The sequence below is a fragment of the Portunus trituberculatus genome, chromosome 42, assembly GCF_017591435.1.
Source record: "Portunus trituberculatus isolate SZX2019 chromosome 42, ASM1759143v1, whole genome shotgun sequence".
Lineage (NCBI taxonomy): Eukaryota > Metazoa > Arthropoda > Malacostraca > Decapoda > Portunidae > Portunus > Portunus trituberculatus.
The window spans coordinates 29,895,707-29,915,757 of record NC_059296.1 but is presented as its reverse complement, the minus strand read 5'-3'; the positions used below and the strand labels follow the sequence as shown (position 1 = coordinate 29,915,757).

Here is a 20,051-nt window from a genome sequence, read left to right as displayed (position 1 = left end):
TATGTACTGTGTGGACCTCGTGAAGGGCTGCGGTATCGTTTCTATTGCCATTGTTAGTACTGTTGGTGTTGTTGTAGATGTTGTTGTTGTTGTTGTTGTTGTTGTTGTTAGTGGTGGTGGTGGTGGTGGTGGTGGCTTTTGTCGTTGTTTTCGTATTATGACTTTATTTTTATTGTCGTCGTTGTCATCCATGTTGTTTTTGTTCTTGTTTTGTTTGTGGATGGAAATTTTGTTGCTTAGATTGTTATTATAATTTTTTTTCCTTCTCTTCCTCCTCTTCCTCCTCCCACTTAATTATCTTCTTCCTCCTCGTCCTCCTCGTCTTTCTCTTCCTCCCCCTCCTTCTCCTTCTCCTCCTCCTCCTCCTCCTCCTCCTCCTCCTCCTCCTCCTCCTCCTCCTCCTCCTCCTCCTCCTCCTCCTCCTCCTCCTCCTCCTCCTCCTCCTCCTCCTCCTCCTCCTCCTCCTCCTCCTCCTCCAACAACAATAACAACAACAATAATATCAACAATAGTTAATTTTGTTTATTTTTATTTATTCATTTATTTATTTATTTATTTACTTATCGATTGTTATTTTTTCTGTGTGTGTGTGTGTGTGTGTGTGTGTGTGTGTGTGTGTGTGTGTGTGTGTGTGTGTGTGTGTGTGTGTGTGTGTGTGTGCAGACTCGCGTATAAATTCAATAAAAGACTCTCATAGATATACTATTTCCCATTCCAGATTTGTCCAGGCGTCAGCTTTGGTCTGCATCCACCAGGAGCACCGCCACCGTCAGCCTGATAACACCGGTGCCCGGGAGCCCCAAGGCGGCACCGACCGACTGAATACAAAATCCCTATAACAAAACCTCAAGTGGCGTGGAAGAGAGTGTGCTGGGAGGACTTTTGAATTCCATTGCCTGGAGGAGACTCGAGATTGTCTCACGGAAGGTTGGTTGTTTTATTATTGATGTTTCGGTATGAGGGGAAGTGAAACAGTGAGTCTTTAAATCTCTACTGTATGCACACATATTCTGGATCTTTACTGAATGAACCAATTAATCCTTCCTCATACAAGAAGAAGCTCAAAAGTTATCCATTGATGCCTCTGTGATTCAAGTGTTAGAAATTATTGAATGAACCAATATATCTTAATGATACCCAGATTTAAATCTTCATTAAATGAACCTAAAACAATTCACCCCAAAAACTACTATCACCATCCATTAAGGAATTGTACACCATTCTTAGTTATTAGATACATTTTCTGCATATAATGATCGTCCTAACCTGTAACTACAGTGTATATATATATATATATATATATATATATATATATATATATATATATATATATATATATATATATATATATATATATATATATATATATATATATATATATATATATATATATATATATATATATATATATATATATATATATATATATATATATATATATATATATATATATATATATATATATATATATATATATATATATATATATATATATATATATATATATATATATATATATATATATATATATATATATATATATATATATATATATATATATATATATATATATATATATATATATATATATATATATATATATATATATATATATATATATATATATATATATATATATATATATATATTCCTCATGAAATAGTGGTTTTAGCCAATGACAAGAAAAAGTAGGGCGAGCGGCAGTCCGAAATCATGTTGAAATTTTGTTGTAAATTGAATTTACCTTCTTGACAAAGCTTTGTTGTGAGTGAATAGTTCTGCTTGTTAATGTGGACAGTTTGACGTGAGCGCAATGTGGCAGGGGTAATTTGTGTTGTTCCCAAGATGGAAACGTTTCTTGTCAGACTGAGATTATGGGCGTCCCAGTGCCCTTCGGCAGCCTGTTGTATGTACATTAAAGGTACAGTTGTACTATTTTTGACTGCTAATGAGAATATGGCATTTGTTTCTTCCTTTAAAGAAGCTAAGATTATTTTATTAAGCAGATATCTAATTGTTAGCACTGAAATTCTAGAAATAATTCATCACTCCATTTGAAATGTTTACTTGCGACTTATTCTAAATCCATTCATGAACCTTTTCATTAGGTAACCCTTTCATTACTGAGGTTTACGTTTGTAACTCTCAGAGGAATATAAAGTAAAAAAGAAACATGAACGAACACAATGAAATTGATGAAAATGCGAGGTTGATTTGTTTAATTATGTTCTGTTTTAATATTTCAATCAACAAAGTACAAAGAAAAGTCTCAAACAAAAAACTATTCATTATTAAGAACAGTTTTTTGCTGTTGAAAGTTAAGCTTAGAAGAAATAGATAGGCATGTTTTATAAAGACAACAAATGTAGTCAAAATGTCTTGCAGCTTTCCGTGACTTCTTCCGTTCTATCTAATGTTCGTAAAGTAGTAAATGAACGAAGGGTGATCAAGGTTCAGAGGGAAGGCTGAGTGGTAGCCATGACGAGTGGCGGCCCTCAGCCACCAGCGTGCACAGCTTGGTGAGGCTAAAGTGTAGGGTGATAGGACACGCTGTGACCCTCACTTCCCGGCCTGAGTGGCGGCGGGGAGTGGCGACCCCTACAAGTATAGCTGAGTAGAGAAAGGTGGCGCCCCGTACAAGTGCAGGGGAGCAGGAAGGGGGATGTTAATCTTTCTCGTCCTGAACACGATTCCTGGTAGTGAACGCTTCTGCATATGGCTCGTGTTGTGAATTGCTGTCATAAGAAAAAATTTCAAAGACCTCAAAGAAGATTAGTCATATTTATGTGTTTTTTTTTCCCTTTTGATGATGTTGAATCCTTGAAAAATGCCCATAACTTTCATTAGGTGCTGATAAGGAAAGCTAGAATAAGACCCCGAAATGTCTTCTTTACGGTTCACGAGTGTGGTATTTACTAATGGCTGTTTTAATCTGCAGCGCTTACCAAACACAGACAGCCTCGAGAACTGAAATCATTACGAAGGATTGCAGAGGATAGCAAACAACAACATACGCTTAGATCCTCCTCAAGCTGTTTGATTACACAGCTCTACACTAACTAACCAACAGTAGAACCTTGATTGTAGTGATTGAAGTCTTGCGTGTTTGTATGAAATAAAGCCAAGTACATATCATACTGCGGCGCTCAATTACACGCTTGGCAGCCTCGCATCGCCTTAGGGTGGGATGCTATTACCCTTGAGGCCTCCATGACCGTGAATGAGGCTCTGGAAATCGGGAAGCTAAACATTGCAAGTGACTCACACGCAGCACAGTGGTGAGTTATACGTGTCGACTCATGCCAGATATCTGAATATGAATGACACAGCTGCGTGGAGTGAGGGAGTGTCGTTGTTGTTGTCTTGTATGGATTGATTTCTGGAAAGTGCTGAAGGCAGGCGTCGATTCACCCATGTAGTGCAAGGAACACAGAAGACAACCCGCGTTCATGATAAAGCTGAGATCATGATTATATTTTTCCTCTGTTATTTTTAGGGTGTATTTCCTCGGAAGAGAGAGAGAGAGAGAGAGAGAGAGAGAGAGAGAGAGAGAGAGAGAGAGAGAGAGAGAGAGAGAGAGAGAGAGAGAGAGAGAGAGAGAGAGAGAGAGAGAGAGAGAGAGAGAGAGAGAGAGAGAGAGAGAGAGAGAGAGAGAGAGAGAGAGAGAGAGAGAGAGAGAGAGAGAGAGAGAGAGAGAGAGAGAGAGAGAGAGAGAGAGAGAGAGAGAGAGAGAGAGAGAGAGAGAGAGAAACAGGTACTGGAAAACTGAAAGTCATATTTACGTTATAGTACCCAGTTATTCATTATCATTCCTTGCCAAGACCAAAAAGATTTCTCAAATACCGTAAAATTAAGCACATCTACCAGAAAATCAATATCTTACTTTCAATTCTACCACTGTTGCTTCTGAAAACACGCTATTCAATACCAGAGTTTTATTTTCTGTTTCATTATTTTTTATCCACCTCAAATGATCCTACTTCTAATTGTTAAACTGCCTCGGCTTAGTAACTAGTATTATTTCACCATTGGCTCTGAAATTCTGGGATCTTACATGCTTCCCTCGGTAAAATTCTCCTCATTTACTGATTAGTGTTATTTCACTGTACTTTCTGAAATATTGAGAGCTAATCTGACGTCTTACACCATCGCCACACTTTTTTTCTTGTTTTCACTACAAATGATGATCCTTATCAATATTTTTTCTTAAACAATATAATTTTGACTATAGGTTCTGATGTAGTGAGGGTTAACTTAGCTCTACACACCATCACCACGCTCCCCTTCGTCACAGCGGAGCGTGAGGCGAGGGGGTCATTAATTCCACGCCCGGGCCACTAATGCTGCTAACCAAGATTCACTTGCTGTAAAACCCACGTAAATTTTCGACCCGCGGAACGAGACAGTTTAATCACACGGCCCGAGATTAAGATGCGTCGCCGGGATCTTTATTTATTATCTATTATCATATTATTTCTCCGGCACTTAGAGGGACGGTAGATCATCGCTGCTCTGCTTATATTGTAAAGCTGCCATTGTCCAACACTGTACTCGGCGCTCTATAGGTTTAGGTTAGGTTTATTTATTTATTTATTTTTTTTTTTTGTCATCATTGGCTTACGTTAAGATTTTATTGCAGTAAAAGTATGAACCGTGTTTTCGAGGAATTTGGGATTTCATAATGACTATTCACAGGGTTCACATGAATCAGTAGTTTGATTTTTATGTGTGTGTGTGTGTGTGTGTGTGTGTGTGTGTGTGTGTGTGTGTGTGTGTGTGTGTGTGTGTGTGTGTGTGTGTGTGTGTGTGTGTGTGTGTGTGTGTGTGTGTGTGTGTGTGTGTGTGTGTGTCTGAGTGAGTGTGTGTGTGTTTTCATTGATGACGTACGTAGACTACATGTCGGGTCATAGAAATTTACTTGGAAACAGCACCGACGTCCTCCAAAGCTTGTCAAAATAAGACACAGAAACAGTTCAAAACACAACAATGGACTATGTTTGAAGTATAAGAGCATTATGATTTTTTTTCTTATGTTGTGGCCTCTATTGCTTGTAGGCATACTTGAAGAGCATATGTGGAAAGCGCTGTTCAACTTCCGCCCATTAGTGGCACAGGCAATATTATTTGAAATGGTACCCATATCACCACCCAAGCTCATCTTGGGTGTAACCACCTAGAATCTGGGTATCATGGTGGCATGTAGGTAACTTTAAACCACTAGACAAATCGCATAGCTTCAAAACGATATGTGGTGGGATTCGAACCTACGAGTGGAAGTTGTAATGAACTCAAACCTTTATTATACAACGTGAAAGGGCACCGCTATTCTTCCAACATATTAATTTCATGGCTAAACTACAAGTAGTAAGTTTTAACACACACACACACACACACACACACACACACACACACACACACACACACACACACACACACACACACACACACACACACACACACACACACACACACACACACACACACGGATGATGAATCGGACAAATAAATAAAAAGGTGTGATTACTGTTGCCATAAGAAGAAAGGCTCACATGAAATATTTGTTGGAGAAAATGTTCTTAATAATATTTTGTTCTTTTTATCTGTCATCGTACAACACAACCCCTCACCCTACACACACACACACACACACACACACACACACACACACACACACACACACACACACACACACACACACACACACACACACACACACACACACACACACACACACACACACACACACACACACAAAGGAAAGATGTTAATTTGTTGAACATAAAGTCATGTAGTATCACTTTACGTACACACTGGTAAACCCAACACTAATATCAAACACTTTAGTTATTCGTGCTTGCAATAGGTATAAGATCTCTGAAACGCACTATAAAGTTGTCATTAAAAGACAAAGACGTATAAAATCATTACCACCACCATCATCATCATCACTAACATCATCAAAAATATTAATATCATCAGCAAGTAAAGAATCATAAGAATAATTCCATAACTCACCAATAAAAGGGAGGCAAGAGGAAATGTTTAACTCCTGCACTATTGAGATGGACAGTATATTGAAGAGAGAGGAAGGTAGAAAGTCATGCGCTACCAAATACTCAGCAGATCAAAGGACGTCACACTGAGGAGAAACAAGCAACATTGGAAGTAAATGTAAAAGGTTTTACTCATCGACATCAGACCATGAGTGTACATAATCATAATTCACTGAGGCAAAAATCGCGTGTCCTTTTTCCTCGTCAGTGTTGTTTCCAGTCCGGTGAAGCGCGGCACACGGACAGCACAGCGACGCCCCTTAAAGGAAGAACCGCCAAGTGGGCAGCTAATATTTTTTCATCTCTTTTTTCTTAGACAGCGGGACGAGCATAACCTTTTCCGCGATCAACCACCTGCCAACACCACCAGCCTCTTCCCGCCTACTGTCTCCTCTTCCTCCTCCTCCTCCTTACCTTACCTTTCCTTTCCTTTCAGCATGCACCGCCCTTTAGATTCACGAGGAAGAAGAGGAAGAGAAAGAAGCCACTCAATGCTCCTTTACATGCATACATACACACATACACACAGGTCGCCTCCGGATGTCTCCTTAAACTCATAAGAACAAGGGCGGGGAAGTTTTTTCTTTCTTTCCTCTCCTTCTTCCTCTTCTTCTTACGTCCGTGTGTGCTCGGGGCGATGAAACTGGAAACCTTATCCGCGGTGTCGGGTCGCGTATCGTTGTGGTCCCACCCAGGGCGGCGGTAATCCTAGAATATTATTGGATAACGAGTATGGATATTATCTTCGTGCCTAATGAACTCGGGTGGGTAGGCAGCGGCAGGTGAGGAGCTCTGCTGGAGGAGGAGTAGGAGAAGGAGAAAAAGAAGAAGTAGGAGGAAAAACAGCAGAAAAGGAAAGAGGAGGAGGAGAAGTAGGAACAGCAGAAGGAATAGGAAAAGGAAAAGGAAGAGGAGGATTCTGTTGGGAGATGAAGAATATTTGGAATGTACAGGTAATGTGGAGAAGGAGAAAAGAGAGAGAGAGAGAGAGAGAGAGAGAGAGAGAGAGAGAGAGAGAGAGAGAGAGAGAGAGAGAGAGAGAGAGAGAGAGAGAGAGAGAGAGAGAGAGAGAGAGAGAGAGAGAGAGAGAGAGAGAGAGAGAGAGAGAGAGAGAGAGAGAGAGAGAGAGAGAGAGAGAGAGAGAGAGAGAGAGAGAGAGAGAGAGAGAGACCGGTCCTTCACACGTCCACCCCACTCTCCTTCAGCTCCTCATAAATCATTTGACAGCTCATTAGGCAATTAATCAGCTACTATGGCGGCCAAGAGTCGACCAGGGGAGTGAAGGAGTTAGCGAGGACTCTCTCTCTCTCTCTCTCTCTCTCTCTCTCTCTCTCTCTCTCTCTCTCTCTCTCTCTCTCTCTCTCTCTCTCTCTCTCTCTCTCTCTCTCTCTCTCTCTCTCTATCTTATCACCGCGACAAAATTATACACAAAATTACCAGAAGAAAGGACATTCTCTCCTTGGCATATCGTGGCGAGGCGTCAAGCGAGCGTGTGTTGGCATTCGAGGCTCGACGCGGTGTTCTTGTCATTATTACTCAGCCTTTGTGGTAGTGTTTTGCGTGTGGTGGAGTGCGGGGAGGTATTGCCTATGTATCTGTGTGCTCGTTGACTTACGGCAGGTGTTTGTTGATGTTAGTGGTGGTGGTGGTGGTTGGATAGATGCTGGAGGTCTTCATTCCCCGCCTACTGCTTGGTGCTGTGTAGTCAAGAACAGGGATGATGATGATGATGATGATGATGATGATGATGATGAGGAGGAGGAGGAGGAGGAGGAGGAGGAGGAGGAGGAGGAGGAGGAGGAGGAGGAGGAGGAGGACTGTAGAGCGACGACGGTGACCACGACATCATCATTATCATCGAACAACAGCAATATTCTCTACAATGTGCCTGGACAGTTGCGAAAAAGATGAAGAAGAACAGCAACAAGAACAACAACAAAAGCAGCAGCAACAACAACAACAACAACAAGCTTTCATTCCTTCTCCAACCATGAAATCATAATCGGGTACATTTTTTTTCTCTCTCTCTTTCGCTTTCTGCCTCTCTCTGTCTGTCTTTCCTTTTCTTTAATTAGTACAAAGAAATTAATATGATAATTGGCCGCTATCGAACGGTTCATTAATTTCGTCTTATTTTCATTTTTGGTCAGGGCGAGTCTCAACCCTTTCTCTTTAGCCCCGCACCACCTCCCGCTGACTTGTTCCTCCCTTCTCCTTCAGTGTCCCTTGTTGGCACTTCAGGTGGAGGCTCGTCAGTGGATGGCCGCTGTGTCAGTCCTCCACCAACACCGGCAGCATCCACCAGAAGTGATGAAGCGGTAAGCCAACATCCAAGGCTTTCCCGCCGCTAATTCCGTGGCTCATTTGGGCGTAAGTCAGAGGAATGTACTTGGCGAGGTTTCCATAAGCCTTGGCGAATGGCTGATGATATTAGTGGGCGCCTCTAAACCTGTTTCCTCCCGCACACTAAATGCCGCCCATAACCTCGGCCGGCGATTAGACTTGTTGGTTTTGTTTATGTGTTGGAAATGTTCTCCTCGTGTCTTGGCGTGATAGACGAGCTATAATTGTAATAGTTTTGCGGACCGGGAGTCATCATGGAATTATCTGCAGGCCGGCGGTGTGGTGGCGGCCCAACATGGCGCGGCGAGATACCATCGTGAAATATTATAGAGAACAACAATTTACTGCGGCAGTGTGGGGCTGATGCTTGCTATTACGCAACGCCCTCCCATTAATCATGCAATTCCTAGAATGCAAAATTAGCTAATAACTCCTGCCTTGCATCGGTTGCCGTAGATTTAATTGTGGCAAATTATTATGGCCTTGGATGATACATTTAATCACTCTTGTTACTGGCAGGGAGTAGCTTAGCCGGATTTATCATGTTGCACCAGGCAATTATAAGTTTAATTGAATACCATCGATAACCCAGTTCATTAGTATTCCTCTAGACAATTTGACGGCGAGCACCCGCACTACTACTCGGCATTGGAACCAGAAACTAGACTCCTTGGCTGGTCTTACAGTGAGGCGGAGGTCGCGAGTCAAGCGTGGAGGGCGTCTGGCAAGGCCTTTGTGCTGTGTGTGCTGTGGTTTGTGACTTTTTAGACTCTGGTACTTAACATTATCGTAGCCCCGAGCTGCTGCAGGTGTCCATATTTATCGAGTCCCAGGCTGTCAAAAAGGAGCGTCTTCAAGTTTGTATTAACGAGTGCTGTCTATCTTGTTATCGCCCTGTGTTGTTTTTTTAAATGGAGTCTGTTTTCGTGCACGCCGCTGTCCAGGCTGCTAATGGTCACGTAATCTTGGAGGCGCGAGCAAGGAACACGTGTATGTCAACAAACACACTACGCCACGCTGCTGCTGCTGCTGCTGTGTGGGTGGTGGGGCTTGGCGACGGTGCAAGACTGACCCACATGAACAAGGGGAGAGAGAGAGAGAGAGAGAGAGAGAGAGAGAGAGAGAGAGAGAGAGAGGGAGATAGAGAGGACATTATGCATTGTCGTTAAAGAATTTTGTTGAAATTTATATACAAAAAACAACAAAATTGATGATGATAAAATTGCTACTAATAACAATGATTATGAAAATGGTATTGTTAATGATAATGATGATATGAAATTTGTCAAAACCATATTTCGATTTAAAGACAAGTTAATTTTTGATGGCCAGGGAAAAAATGTCCAATGTCGTAGTTTCTATTATATGAAAATAGAAATGAAGTATTTTTTTTTTTATCAGGTAAGAAAAATCCTCTTCAGATCAGGAATAAAAATTATTGTTTGACTTGAAAATCTTCCATAATTTCTTAACACTAAGTTAATTTATATTTTTCAATTAAATACTCCTGATTAAGTATATCATTTTACATGTACGTACATTACAACATGCTAACAGATTGCTTAATGATGTAAAGGGATCACTTGAATATTGTAAACTGATTAACCTGTCTTAACCTGTCTACAATTCCATTAGAGCTAAAAACTTTTCTCCATTCTTCATAGTTTTGTGGCTGCACTCTTTGGAAACTGGTACCGTCAAGCAACTTTTGTCTTTTGCTTGCTCCTGGACAGAGCTTCTACACATAAAAGACCCAAAGGTTTTAGTTACTCGATCATTACCTCATGCTGTGTGGGAATAAGAGGTGACTGGAATAAGGCAAAGAAAAGTAACACGAAATAAGGTGGAATTACCTGATTGCTCTAACTTTTATTCCATGTATTGTTATTACAGTGAGGTATTGCCAGGAAGACTCTTTGTTGGTCCAGTTCGTATATATTTTCATGCCATCTTTATATTTATACCAGTTAAGACCAAAGAGTTGCCAGTGAAATACTAAAGAGATTAACAATTAAATATATATATAGACACTCACTTAATTTATTTCGATGTTGTCTTTGTATTTTATCTTCTAGAACGCTAAGGAAACTATTAAATTATCCCTGAAAACCGAAGTAACAAAATCAACATATCTTCTCCTCGTGGGCTGATACAAATACCTGTTTATGTTCAAGGCGCCTTCACCTGGCTGGTCATCGTGCAGGTTTTTTTCTTCCCCGGCTTCCTCCACACTCCTGGGACGCCGTGAGCTGGACTTCCGGGGAACGAGATCAGGTGGGCTTCCTCCAGTTTCCGTGCCATAGTTTTTGTTACCGTGTGTGTGTGTGTGTGTGTGTGTGTGTGTGTGTGTGTGTGTGTGTGTGTGTGTGTGTGTGTGTGTGGTAGGCTTACTCTTGCCTTTAAAAAAAAAGTAGAAATAGGCTTTTTAGGATTTTTTTATAGTAGTACTCTCTCTCTCTCTCTCTCTCTCTCTCTCTCTCTCTCTCTCTCTCTCTCTCTCTCTCTCTCTCTCTCTCTCTCTCTCTCTCTCTCTCTCTCTCTCTCTCTCATCCCTTCCGCCTCACCTGTCTCCTCCCAAATCCATGTTATTTTACCTGTTTCTCTCTTCGTTTCACGAGGAAGCCCTACTCGTGCAGTCACCGCCGACCCGGGCTAGGGCCGGGCGGGGTGGCGGTGGTGGTGGTGAGGGTGGTGGCGGCCGGTGGCAGGGTGGGCGGCGGATCAGGTGACGCGCACAGCGGCATCACGGCGGCCTGGCTCATTATAGATTCATAAATTACGAGAAGGGATTTTCCAGAAAGTGAACTATCGCGAACTCGACCCTCCCGTCTCTCTTTCCCGCCGAGGATGTCCCTGAGTGGTGAGGTGAAGCGGGGAAACTCTTATTAGTTAACTTGTGTTCATGGAGCTTCGGATGAAAAGAAGGATTTTCCAGAATGTGAACTGTCTTGAACTTCACCCTTTGTTGTTTTTTCCTTGGGCGCTGAGGTGAGATGAAGGGAGAGCCGAGGCATAGATGGCATGTGTATAGATTTTATTAACTTGTATTCATGCATGGCTTTAGATTAAAAAAAAATGGGGTAGTTTTTGTTTTATATTGGTTTCGTAACGTTTGTCTTTGTTTACAATGCTGGTGACGATACCTCTTCATGTTGTTGCTTGGCATAGGATGGAGAAATGGGGATGAAAAGCAGTGAAAGGAAGTTGGATATAATAGTTGAAATATCAATGACGTGGAGTCTGGGTGCTTTCATCAGATCTAGAGCAACGGCAAACTTGCATAGGGCTTTATCTATCTCTGTTTCTCTCTTTGCGTGGTTAAGTTAAAACCAGCTATTTGTTTATTGTTGAAAAGCAAACGTATATTATATATTGCATGACAGGTCATTATGTCTCCTAGTCATCTCCTTTCCTTTTTTTTATAGAACTTCTGCATCTACACCCACACCGCATCTCCCTCAAAGTTTCAAGTTTCAAAGTTTATTTAGAAAAGAGGGGTTACATAAGAGAGGGGTGGAGAGTGTACATAACAGGTACACTGGAAGAAAAAGAGAGGAAATACAGAAATATAGTAGGAGTAGAAAGTTGCCGGGCGGTCCGGCCTGCTACTGTAAAGTAATGAATGTCACAGGGCAGTACATGATGGGTCAGGGGTGGAAACCGGAGTTCCCGGAGGAAAACCACCCATACTGCTGTGAGATAGGGAAGGAGAGAGCTGGAGGGTTACATAGAGATGATCTTAGTGTAGATACATGGTTTTCTTACATATATGGTGTAAAGGAAGTCTTATATACAGAAATACAGGTTAGTTGTTCATAGACAGCACAGATGTCATCAGGGTGGAAACCGGAGCTCCCGGCGAAAAACCACCCGTGCTGTTGTGGACGAGTTAGTATAAGAAAAGCATATACATATATATAACAAAAACTGAAAGTGTGTCTTTTAAATCACAAGAGGTTTTTGAAGTTCACTTAATTAATGTCTTCACTGCCCCCTCTCTCCTTTTCTCCTTCTCCATGCACATACCACTCCTCCCTTGCCCCGGCCACTCAGACTCACACAGCCGTTGTTCCATCTCCTCGTTAAGCTCCGCCCACTATCCTCTCGCTAATTAGCCTCGTGGTATCGATCAATCTCACTGGCAATGACCTCGACTCATCATCGCCATTCTGGTCTGTAAGCCGCTCGATAACCGTGGCAGAGGTGTGGGTTGCGACACGCGGCCGTCGCTCGCACCTCGCCACGCCGTCGCTTCATTACAACCATTGTCTCTCTAGGGAAGGACCAGGCTAAAGAAGGGAAGAGCGCAGGTTTTATCTCTTCACAACTACGTTTACCGCCCACTGCCTCGACGGTCTAACGCAAAAGTGCTGGATTATACGGGCAGCCACGTCCACCTGGCGATATTACTCCACAGAAAACGTTGCGTGTGTCCCCGCCCCGAGGATGCATGAGGGAGCAATCAGTGGTGAAAGTAAGGAGTTGTTCCTTACTCTGCTTCTGACGCCCTAATGAACACGACGGCCACAGTGTAGAGACGTGAGATGGTGAAGATAACCTGGAGGGACAGCACAGCGGCCCGGCCTTGGCAACACTGCGGCGGTGTTATCAGGGACTCCGGCAGACGATGGGACGACTAAGGTTGCACTACTGTGGAAATATGAGGACTTGAGTGTGCGGTGGGTCCGGCCGCGGCCCACCGTGGATCGTGGGTGGGTCTGGGCCGGTGTGGGGGGCAGGGAGAGGGGGCAGTGCGTTACATCGATTACGATAACACGCGTCATAACGGCTTCTGCGCGACTCGGAGGTAGACAGGGGTAGGCGGACCCGGGGTTGTGTTTCAGAGATGTTGATGGATTACTTGCTCGTTCTCGGCGGTGATCCCGAGGCCGCGTCGGGCTGATACTCGCCGCCGAGGAACACGAACGTCTCTTATATAAGCAGACGGCATCAGTGCGGCGGCTCCCAGGCACATGTCGTACCTCCGCTTAGGAAAAACAACCCGAATGTGATCAGCTTGAGGCGCATTGTTTTGTCCTCCGCCCTCCGCCCCGCAGACCACACAGCCACAAGACGAATATCCGGACCCAGAGAAGATAATCCTTCCATGAACTTATAGCGATTCTGGTCGCAGTCTCAGTGGGTGCGCTCGTCTATCATATATCACATGGAGTGTTTGCCCATTGCCCAGTACTATATGGTCCCCTTCCACTTTGTCTCGAAATAAACTTATCCCGTTCGTGGAATGGTGAATGAGTCCGCTTGCAATATTTCTCCGAGTGGACTGTCACTGATAGAGGTGCGCGAGGGAGCGGGCCGTCCGTCACCCCCACGGTCACAATAAGGGAGTTGCGGCGCGCGGTGTAAGCGGTGCCCAGGCCAGCTATAACAGGGTATTGTTCACCGCGGGAGTCTTGGGCAGTGACGCCGGAATGACCTACACAATAATCACGAAAATGGCATTAATATCAGGTTTCATAAGGCCACGCTGGACTGATGGCGTCGTTCCCATCTCGCCCCCTGTAAGGCCGTGGCGTGATGGGTGGGCTGTCTCCTGCCTGCCCTGTCTGACCGGCTCTCAGGACGCTCTCGGCAGTCCTGATCCTGTCTAGATTGCCCAGATGCCGTCCTGATTGTTTATACGCTCTAGGGATTATTTTATGATGTCTGGGAGCCTTTCTTGCCGGCGTGCCGCAAGGCGCTGTTCCGTGCTGTCCCGAGATGGGGGTAATCTCAATTTTGAGTGCACGTTGATGCTACACGGAAAAGTTCAGAGGAGAAAAAGAAAGGCCACGCACTTTACCCTATCCTTATTTTACTTGTTTGTTACAGAAGCTTTTGTTTTACCATGGGCAGTGGTTCCATATTGCGCTGATCTATTAAGTTGATGTTACAATGAAGAGTCGAGTAATGAAAAACAAGGCTATATGTTTTTCCCCACCATTACTGTGTACTTGTTAACTATGACATGCTTTTGCCTAATTACAGACCGTGGTACTATATAATGTTAATTCGTTATTGTGAGTGTAAATTAGTGCTACACAGAAAAACCAGAGTGAAAGCAAGGCCACATACTTTCCTCTGTCCTTACGACATACTTGTTCTTTACGGAGAGCCTTTGGTAGATGACAAAGAGTGTTAAAGTATAACGAATTTAATGTACATATTATTAATGCATATTGGGAAAAAGAAAAAAAATCGTGAACAGCAAGGCCTTTTACTGTTCTTTGTGATCACTCTTGCATGCTTCCTTGTTATGAGAAGTCTGTGTTCATTGTTTACAACACTTAGCTTCTTGAGTTCAGTGGATAAATATAAAGCAGTAAATTATGATTTTGAGAGAACGATTATGATGAAAATTAAAATTGTGAAAGCAAGTTTACATATTAATATTGAATTATTAAGAAAATAATTTCATATTGTATAAGACTCATCACTTTTGATGATAAAGTATTACACAACGTACAATGATTGATAATGAAATAATGCACGGAATAAAAGAAATAATGAAAATGTATCATAACTGTAACATCGCTTTTTTCTCTCTCCTTCGTTGAATGATGACCGCAGTGAGGACGGCTAGTTCTTTCTCTTCCAGGATGTTGATCAGAGACAGAAATGACATAAACCACGTTAAAGGTGTATATACATAGACAAAACGTCCATAGAAAATGAATGAATGTATAAATAAAGTTCCTGTCAATCCATTAATATATATATATATATATATATATATATATATATATATATATATATATATATATATATATATATATATATATATATATATATATATATATATATATTGCTGAAGTGCGCGCTGCGATTGACGAATGAGTGGCGCCGACTGTCATCGCTCCTGGATTAATATTCTTGACGGTGTTTAGTTTTCAATCAGACTGTTTTCAAAGGTCACATATATGAATAGTGGGTTTATCATATTTTTTCCTCATCACATTGCGAAATTCTTATTGAAATACCATTAGTGTGATGTAAACATCCCTCAAATCCAATATCAGTGTTCAGGCGCTGAAACGCTTCAGAATAACACGCAGGGTCTCCTACGAACTGCTTACTTACAAGGGCCACATATATAAGTGTGTTTCTCAGTCATGAAGTTTTCTCTAGTCACGAAATTATCCTCGACTTTTTCCTTCATAACACTGGTGCACAATCCTTGATAAACTGTCTCTAAAATCATGAAAACACCCTTGAAAATCCTTGGAACTTTCATTAGAACTTGTTGAATGGGATCGAGTAGGAACGCCGAAGCATTTGCTAATAAAGACTTAGCCCTTGTGTTCTTACATGCTTCAGGCTTTAATTTGGTTTCAGAGGTCACATAAATGATTAGCTGGTTTCTCAGAAGACTTGGGGTTTTTTTCTGGGATGGTGTACAATCCATGTTAAACAATCTCTGGAATCTTAAAAACACTTTAGAAAAATCATGAAACTTCCAGCATTACTGTAAATTTCAATTTTTGGAGATGCGATAACGTAGCGTGAAAAATAGTCACCATTTGTTCAGCAGGAAGGTTTGTGTTGTGTTTTCTAAATACTGTAAAGTAATGAATATCAGACAGTAAACCGTTAGAAATATCGTCCCTCTGTGGTGTGTTAGATGGAGTGTGCTGTCTTGAATACGTACTTAAAGTCTGTGTATTGAAGATCAGAAGGTAAAGCTTTGAAAATACGGTTCAATTGTGATGTGAATGCTGGAGTGTGTATTGCTTTGTTTAGATTCAGTAAAGGTTTTAATCAGATGGTAGGTACATATTTAAGAATAAGGTTTCAATATGTTGTGCAAGCCTGGCTGGAGAATGTACTGTAATGTGTTGGCACGAATCACAATCTACTGCCACTTCCCCGTGACCGACTGGTTCTTCCTCCAACCAGTTCGTGGAATCGCAGATGCTGACCATTTTAACTAAACACAGCTCACAGTTTGCGTGTGTTGATTACATCGCGTAGATTCTCATAAAAAATGTAGTAGTATACTCATATTCATCAGCAGTGACTTTGCCTACTTGTAATTTTAATATAACCGGCTTAATCATAAAATTTTATCATTGATACCGAAGCAAGGATTACTCAGGCGTTCAAGCAAATAATATTTAATCGCCCACTGTTGTAGTTCATATCCAGGAGATGAAAATAAGTGACCGGCGGCGCCATTAGTGATAACACTTGATGAAGTTATGAGTCAGGCGGCTGCGGTGCAGAGAGGTGGCCGCTGGTGGGCCTTGGCAGAGTGACCAGCACCCAGCCAGCTTCCACTCTTCCTGCCGCCTCGCAACGCTGCCCACCGCCTCACTCTGACCTGCAAGGGTAAAGGATCACCGTCGCTGCTGCCCTCCTTCCCTGCCCACCGCTTTCCCCATGCACTGCCCGTCTCTTCGCCATGCCCCGCATAAACCCTGGGCTGCCGTAATCCGTCATACTTTCCTTAAATAACCTTCGCGAGCATATTAGGCGGCAGGTGAATGCATTATTTTCCTTAAGGAACGCCCAAACCAGTCGGTGAATTCATTACCATGTAAACAATAAAGTCTTACACCTTGCCATGACAGCATCGCCGACTATCACAGAATATCGACACATCTTACCGTTTCCGTAATGAGGCAACAATGTCGGGCAAGATTCCTCCGGCAGCGCGGTGCTCAGAGGGAGACAAGCAACAGCCTTCCGTAATGCTGAAAATCACGATGCAGCTCCTCCCACAAGTAGGTCATCCCACCCGATTGTGTGTCTCGTCCTCTGCCTTGCTTCGGCCGTCCAAGAGGAATTTGATATTGATAGAGATTGCGAGTCTTGGGGAGGTGCAACCAGGACACCGGTGATTAATATTAACATCACCTCCCGACGGCGCGGCGAAGGCAATAAACTCCAGATCATCGCCTCACCGCCTCGCCTCTCAGTGTAGCACAGCGACCACACCTCGCCGCCCGCTGGTGCCGCCGCCTGCTGGTGCTCCTCTTGTGCTGCGGTTTGGGGATTTGTGTTACACTTTCCTTTAACCTTTCATTCATATGGCTTCTCCTTAACTTTCCCAAGATGGTGTGGTTTTCTCAACTTTTATAAAATCATGAGGTGTAAATTCAGAGATCGATTTCAAGGAACAATCAGTAAAAAAAAAAAGAGTCTGATTCCTTTCAGACATTCAGTATCTCTAGTTATATGCTTGCATGTCGGACTGAATAACTCGACTGCAAGGTATTAATTAGACTTATATCTAGCAGGTTGTGATTTCCATTCTCGTTTGCAGCAGTTGTTTGGCCACTGTTCACTTAACCTTGACTCGTTACCATTACCATACAGCAAACTTTACCATGAGCAGCATGACCTTACCTGCCTAGCTTTTAACAATAGCATCCCTTACACATTACGCATGATTTGTGGTAATAAGTGCCATGCTCTCATTGCCAAAGTGTTAGTAAGCGTGTATGAGAAGACAAGGCAGGTCCAGACAGTGACGTAAGTTGGGCAGGATGCTGGTGTATCTAACAAGTTCTCAAGTAAACTTTAATAGCTGATAAAACAACCATTTCCTTGTGCAATCAGACTGACTTCCTGCTGCACTTCTCCCTTATTCCAACTCTTTGCTTTCTCCCATTAATGTAACTGCTGAGGAAGCCTTATCTATAGTGAGGCGATATAGAAACAGGAGTTGTTTTGTGAAAATTATATGGCTTATGTTGGGTTTCCTCCGTTTTGGAAATGGGAATGTGGGTGCAAAAAACTGACCTGTTTATGTGATACCGTACAGTTAAGTTTGGCCGGTGCGTGGTGGTATTTATGGTGGGAATGGCTTGCAATTTACAGAAGAAGCATAATATTGGGCATTTCCACAATACTGTACTTCCTTTTGCCATTCTTTTATCGTCATTTATATCGCTGCCGTCATAATTAGCATTTGACTCCTTCGTTTCCTCTTTCCCCTCTACACACACACACACACACACACACACACACACACACACACACACACACACACACACACACACACACACACACACACACACACACACACACACACACACACACACACACACACACACACACACACACACACACACACACACACACACACACACACACACACACACATTTGGGTGTGTCACACGTGTAGCCCTGTTCACCACAGTGAGTAGGTACATGTAAATCGAGGAGTTGTGACCTTGTTGTCCCGGTGTGTGGTGTGTGCCTGGTCTCAGGCCTATCCGAAGATCGGAAATAATGAGCTCTGAGCTCGTTCCGTAGGGTAACGTCTGGCTGTCTCGTCACACACACACAGCAGACAGTGAAACACACACACACACACACACACACGCGCGCGTACACACACACAGTTCATAAACATCCAATAATAACGAAAAATTATTGAAACTGCAAGAAGGTATCAAGCGAACACGTTGAAGTCAGTCTCATTAAATCTAACTTAGTTATTCCACAATTCAGACACTTCAATGTAAACAAAGAAGTCATGCCTCAAGGAATACCATTTGGAGTGGTATTGCTTTGCGTTGAGGCGTAAGGAAAAAAACGAAATATTTGCCAAGGGGAGGGGAGTGTTGGAGGGTGTTGCGTGATGGTGATGGTTGTGGTGTGGCCGCAGCGGCGAGGGGGGCGGCGGAAATTGCATGTTGATAGAGGTGTAAGAAAAAACCCAATGATCCCTAATGGTAAGTTGGTTAAGTTTACCTGTGGTGGTTCAGGCAGCCAGCTGACGCTCCCCGCACACCTGGCTAGATGGTGTGATCGACGCACGTCATCTGCATCGTCAAGATTTCTTCCCTGTAATCTGTGGTTTTCAAAATTTTACGAGTTTTTTTTAGCTTAGAAAAACAAACACATATATAGGTTAGCTCACCACTATGCTTGGGCAGTAGTCACTAAGCACACTTGCATATGCTTGTCTCGTAAGTTTTCATTCATGCTCAATATATGTATTTGTTGAATCTCATTATCTTTGTTGTTATGAAATATATCTGCGTTAACGACACTAACATCTCAAGCCACTATTAGCGTAAGGTAGCATAAGTATTGTTGTGGTCAAGTGTTCTTCAGATACATATCATTAAAGACTTCATTGCTCTAATTCTTAAGTACAACACTTTTGACGGGTTCCAGTGAGTCGGTCGATCTTCAAGAATAGTTTTATGTCTCCCGTTATAATAATGATAATAACAATGAAAGAAACGCACGACAAAATGAATTCATATATGGCCCATAGAGTCACGTGTATTGAAACGTGATAAAACTGCCTTACCCTCCACCACACAAACACACACACACACACACACACACACACACACACACACACACACACACACACACACACACACACACACACACACACACACACACACACACACACACACACACACACACACACACACACACACACACACACACACACACACACGGCATCTTTTAGCAGCGCCTGGGCTGTGCCATGTAGTCTTTCTTTTCATTTGTTAGAGGCTTATACGTGTTACTGTTGTTATTATTAGTTTTGTTGTTATTGTTGTTGATATTATTATTGTTCATGTTTTATTGTTCTTTTTTTATGTTATGGCCTATAGTGCCTGTAGACACACTTGAAGAGTGTATGGGAAGCGCTGTTCAGCCCATTAGTGGCGCAGGCAATTTTAT

General features: G+C 42.6%; 1 protein-coding gene across 1 annotated transcript in view; it reads left to right on the top strand.

The window, feature by feature from the left end:
* Positions 1-956: 956 nt before the first annotated feature.
* Positions 957-20,051, top strand: part of LOC123517404 — a 36,696-nt gene continuing 17,601 nt past the window's right edge. Inside the window, exons 1-3 of the mRNA XM_045277416.1 lie at positions 957-974; positions 8,274-8,371; positions 10,571-10,670. Of these exons, the coding sequence (XP_045133351.1) occupies positions 957-974; positions 8,274-8,371; positions 10,571-10,670 (216 nt within the window). The remainder of the gene's footprint in view (positions 975-8,273; positions 8,372-10,570; positions 10,671-20,051) is intronic.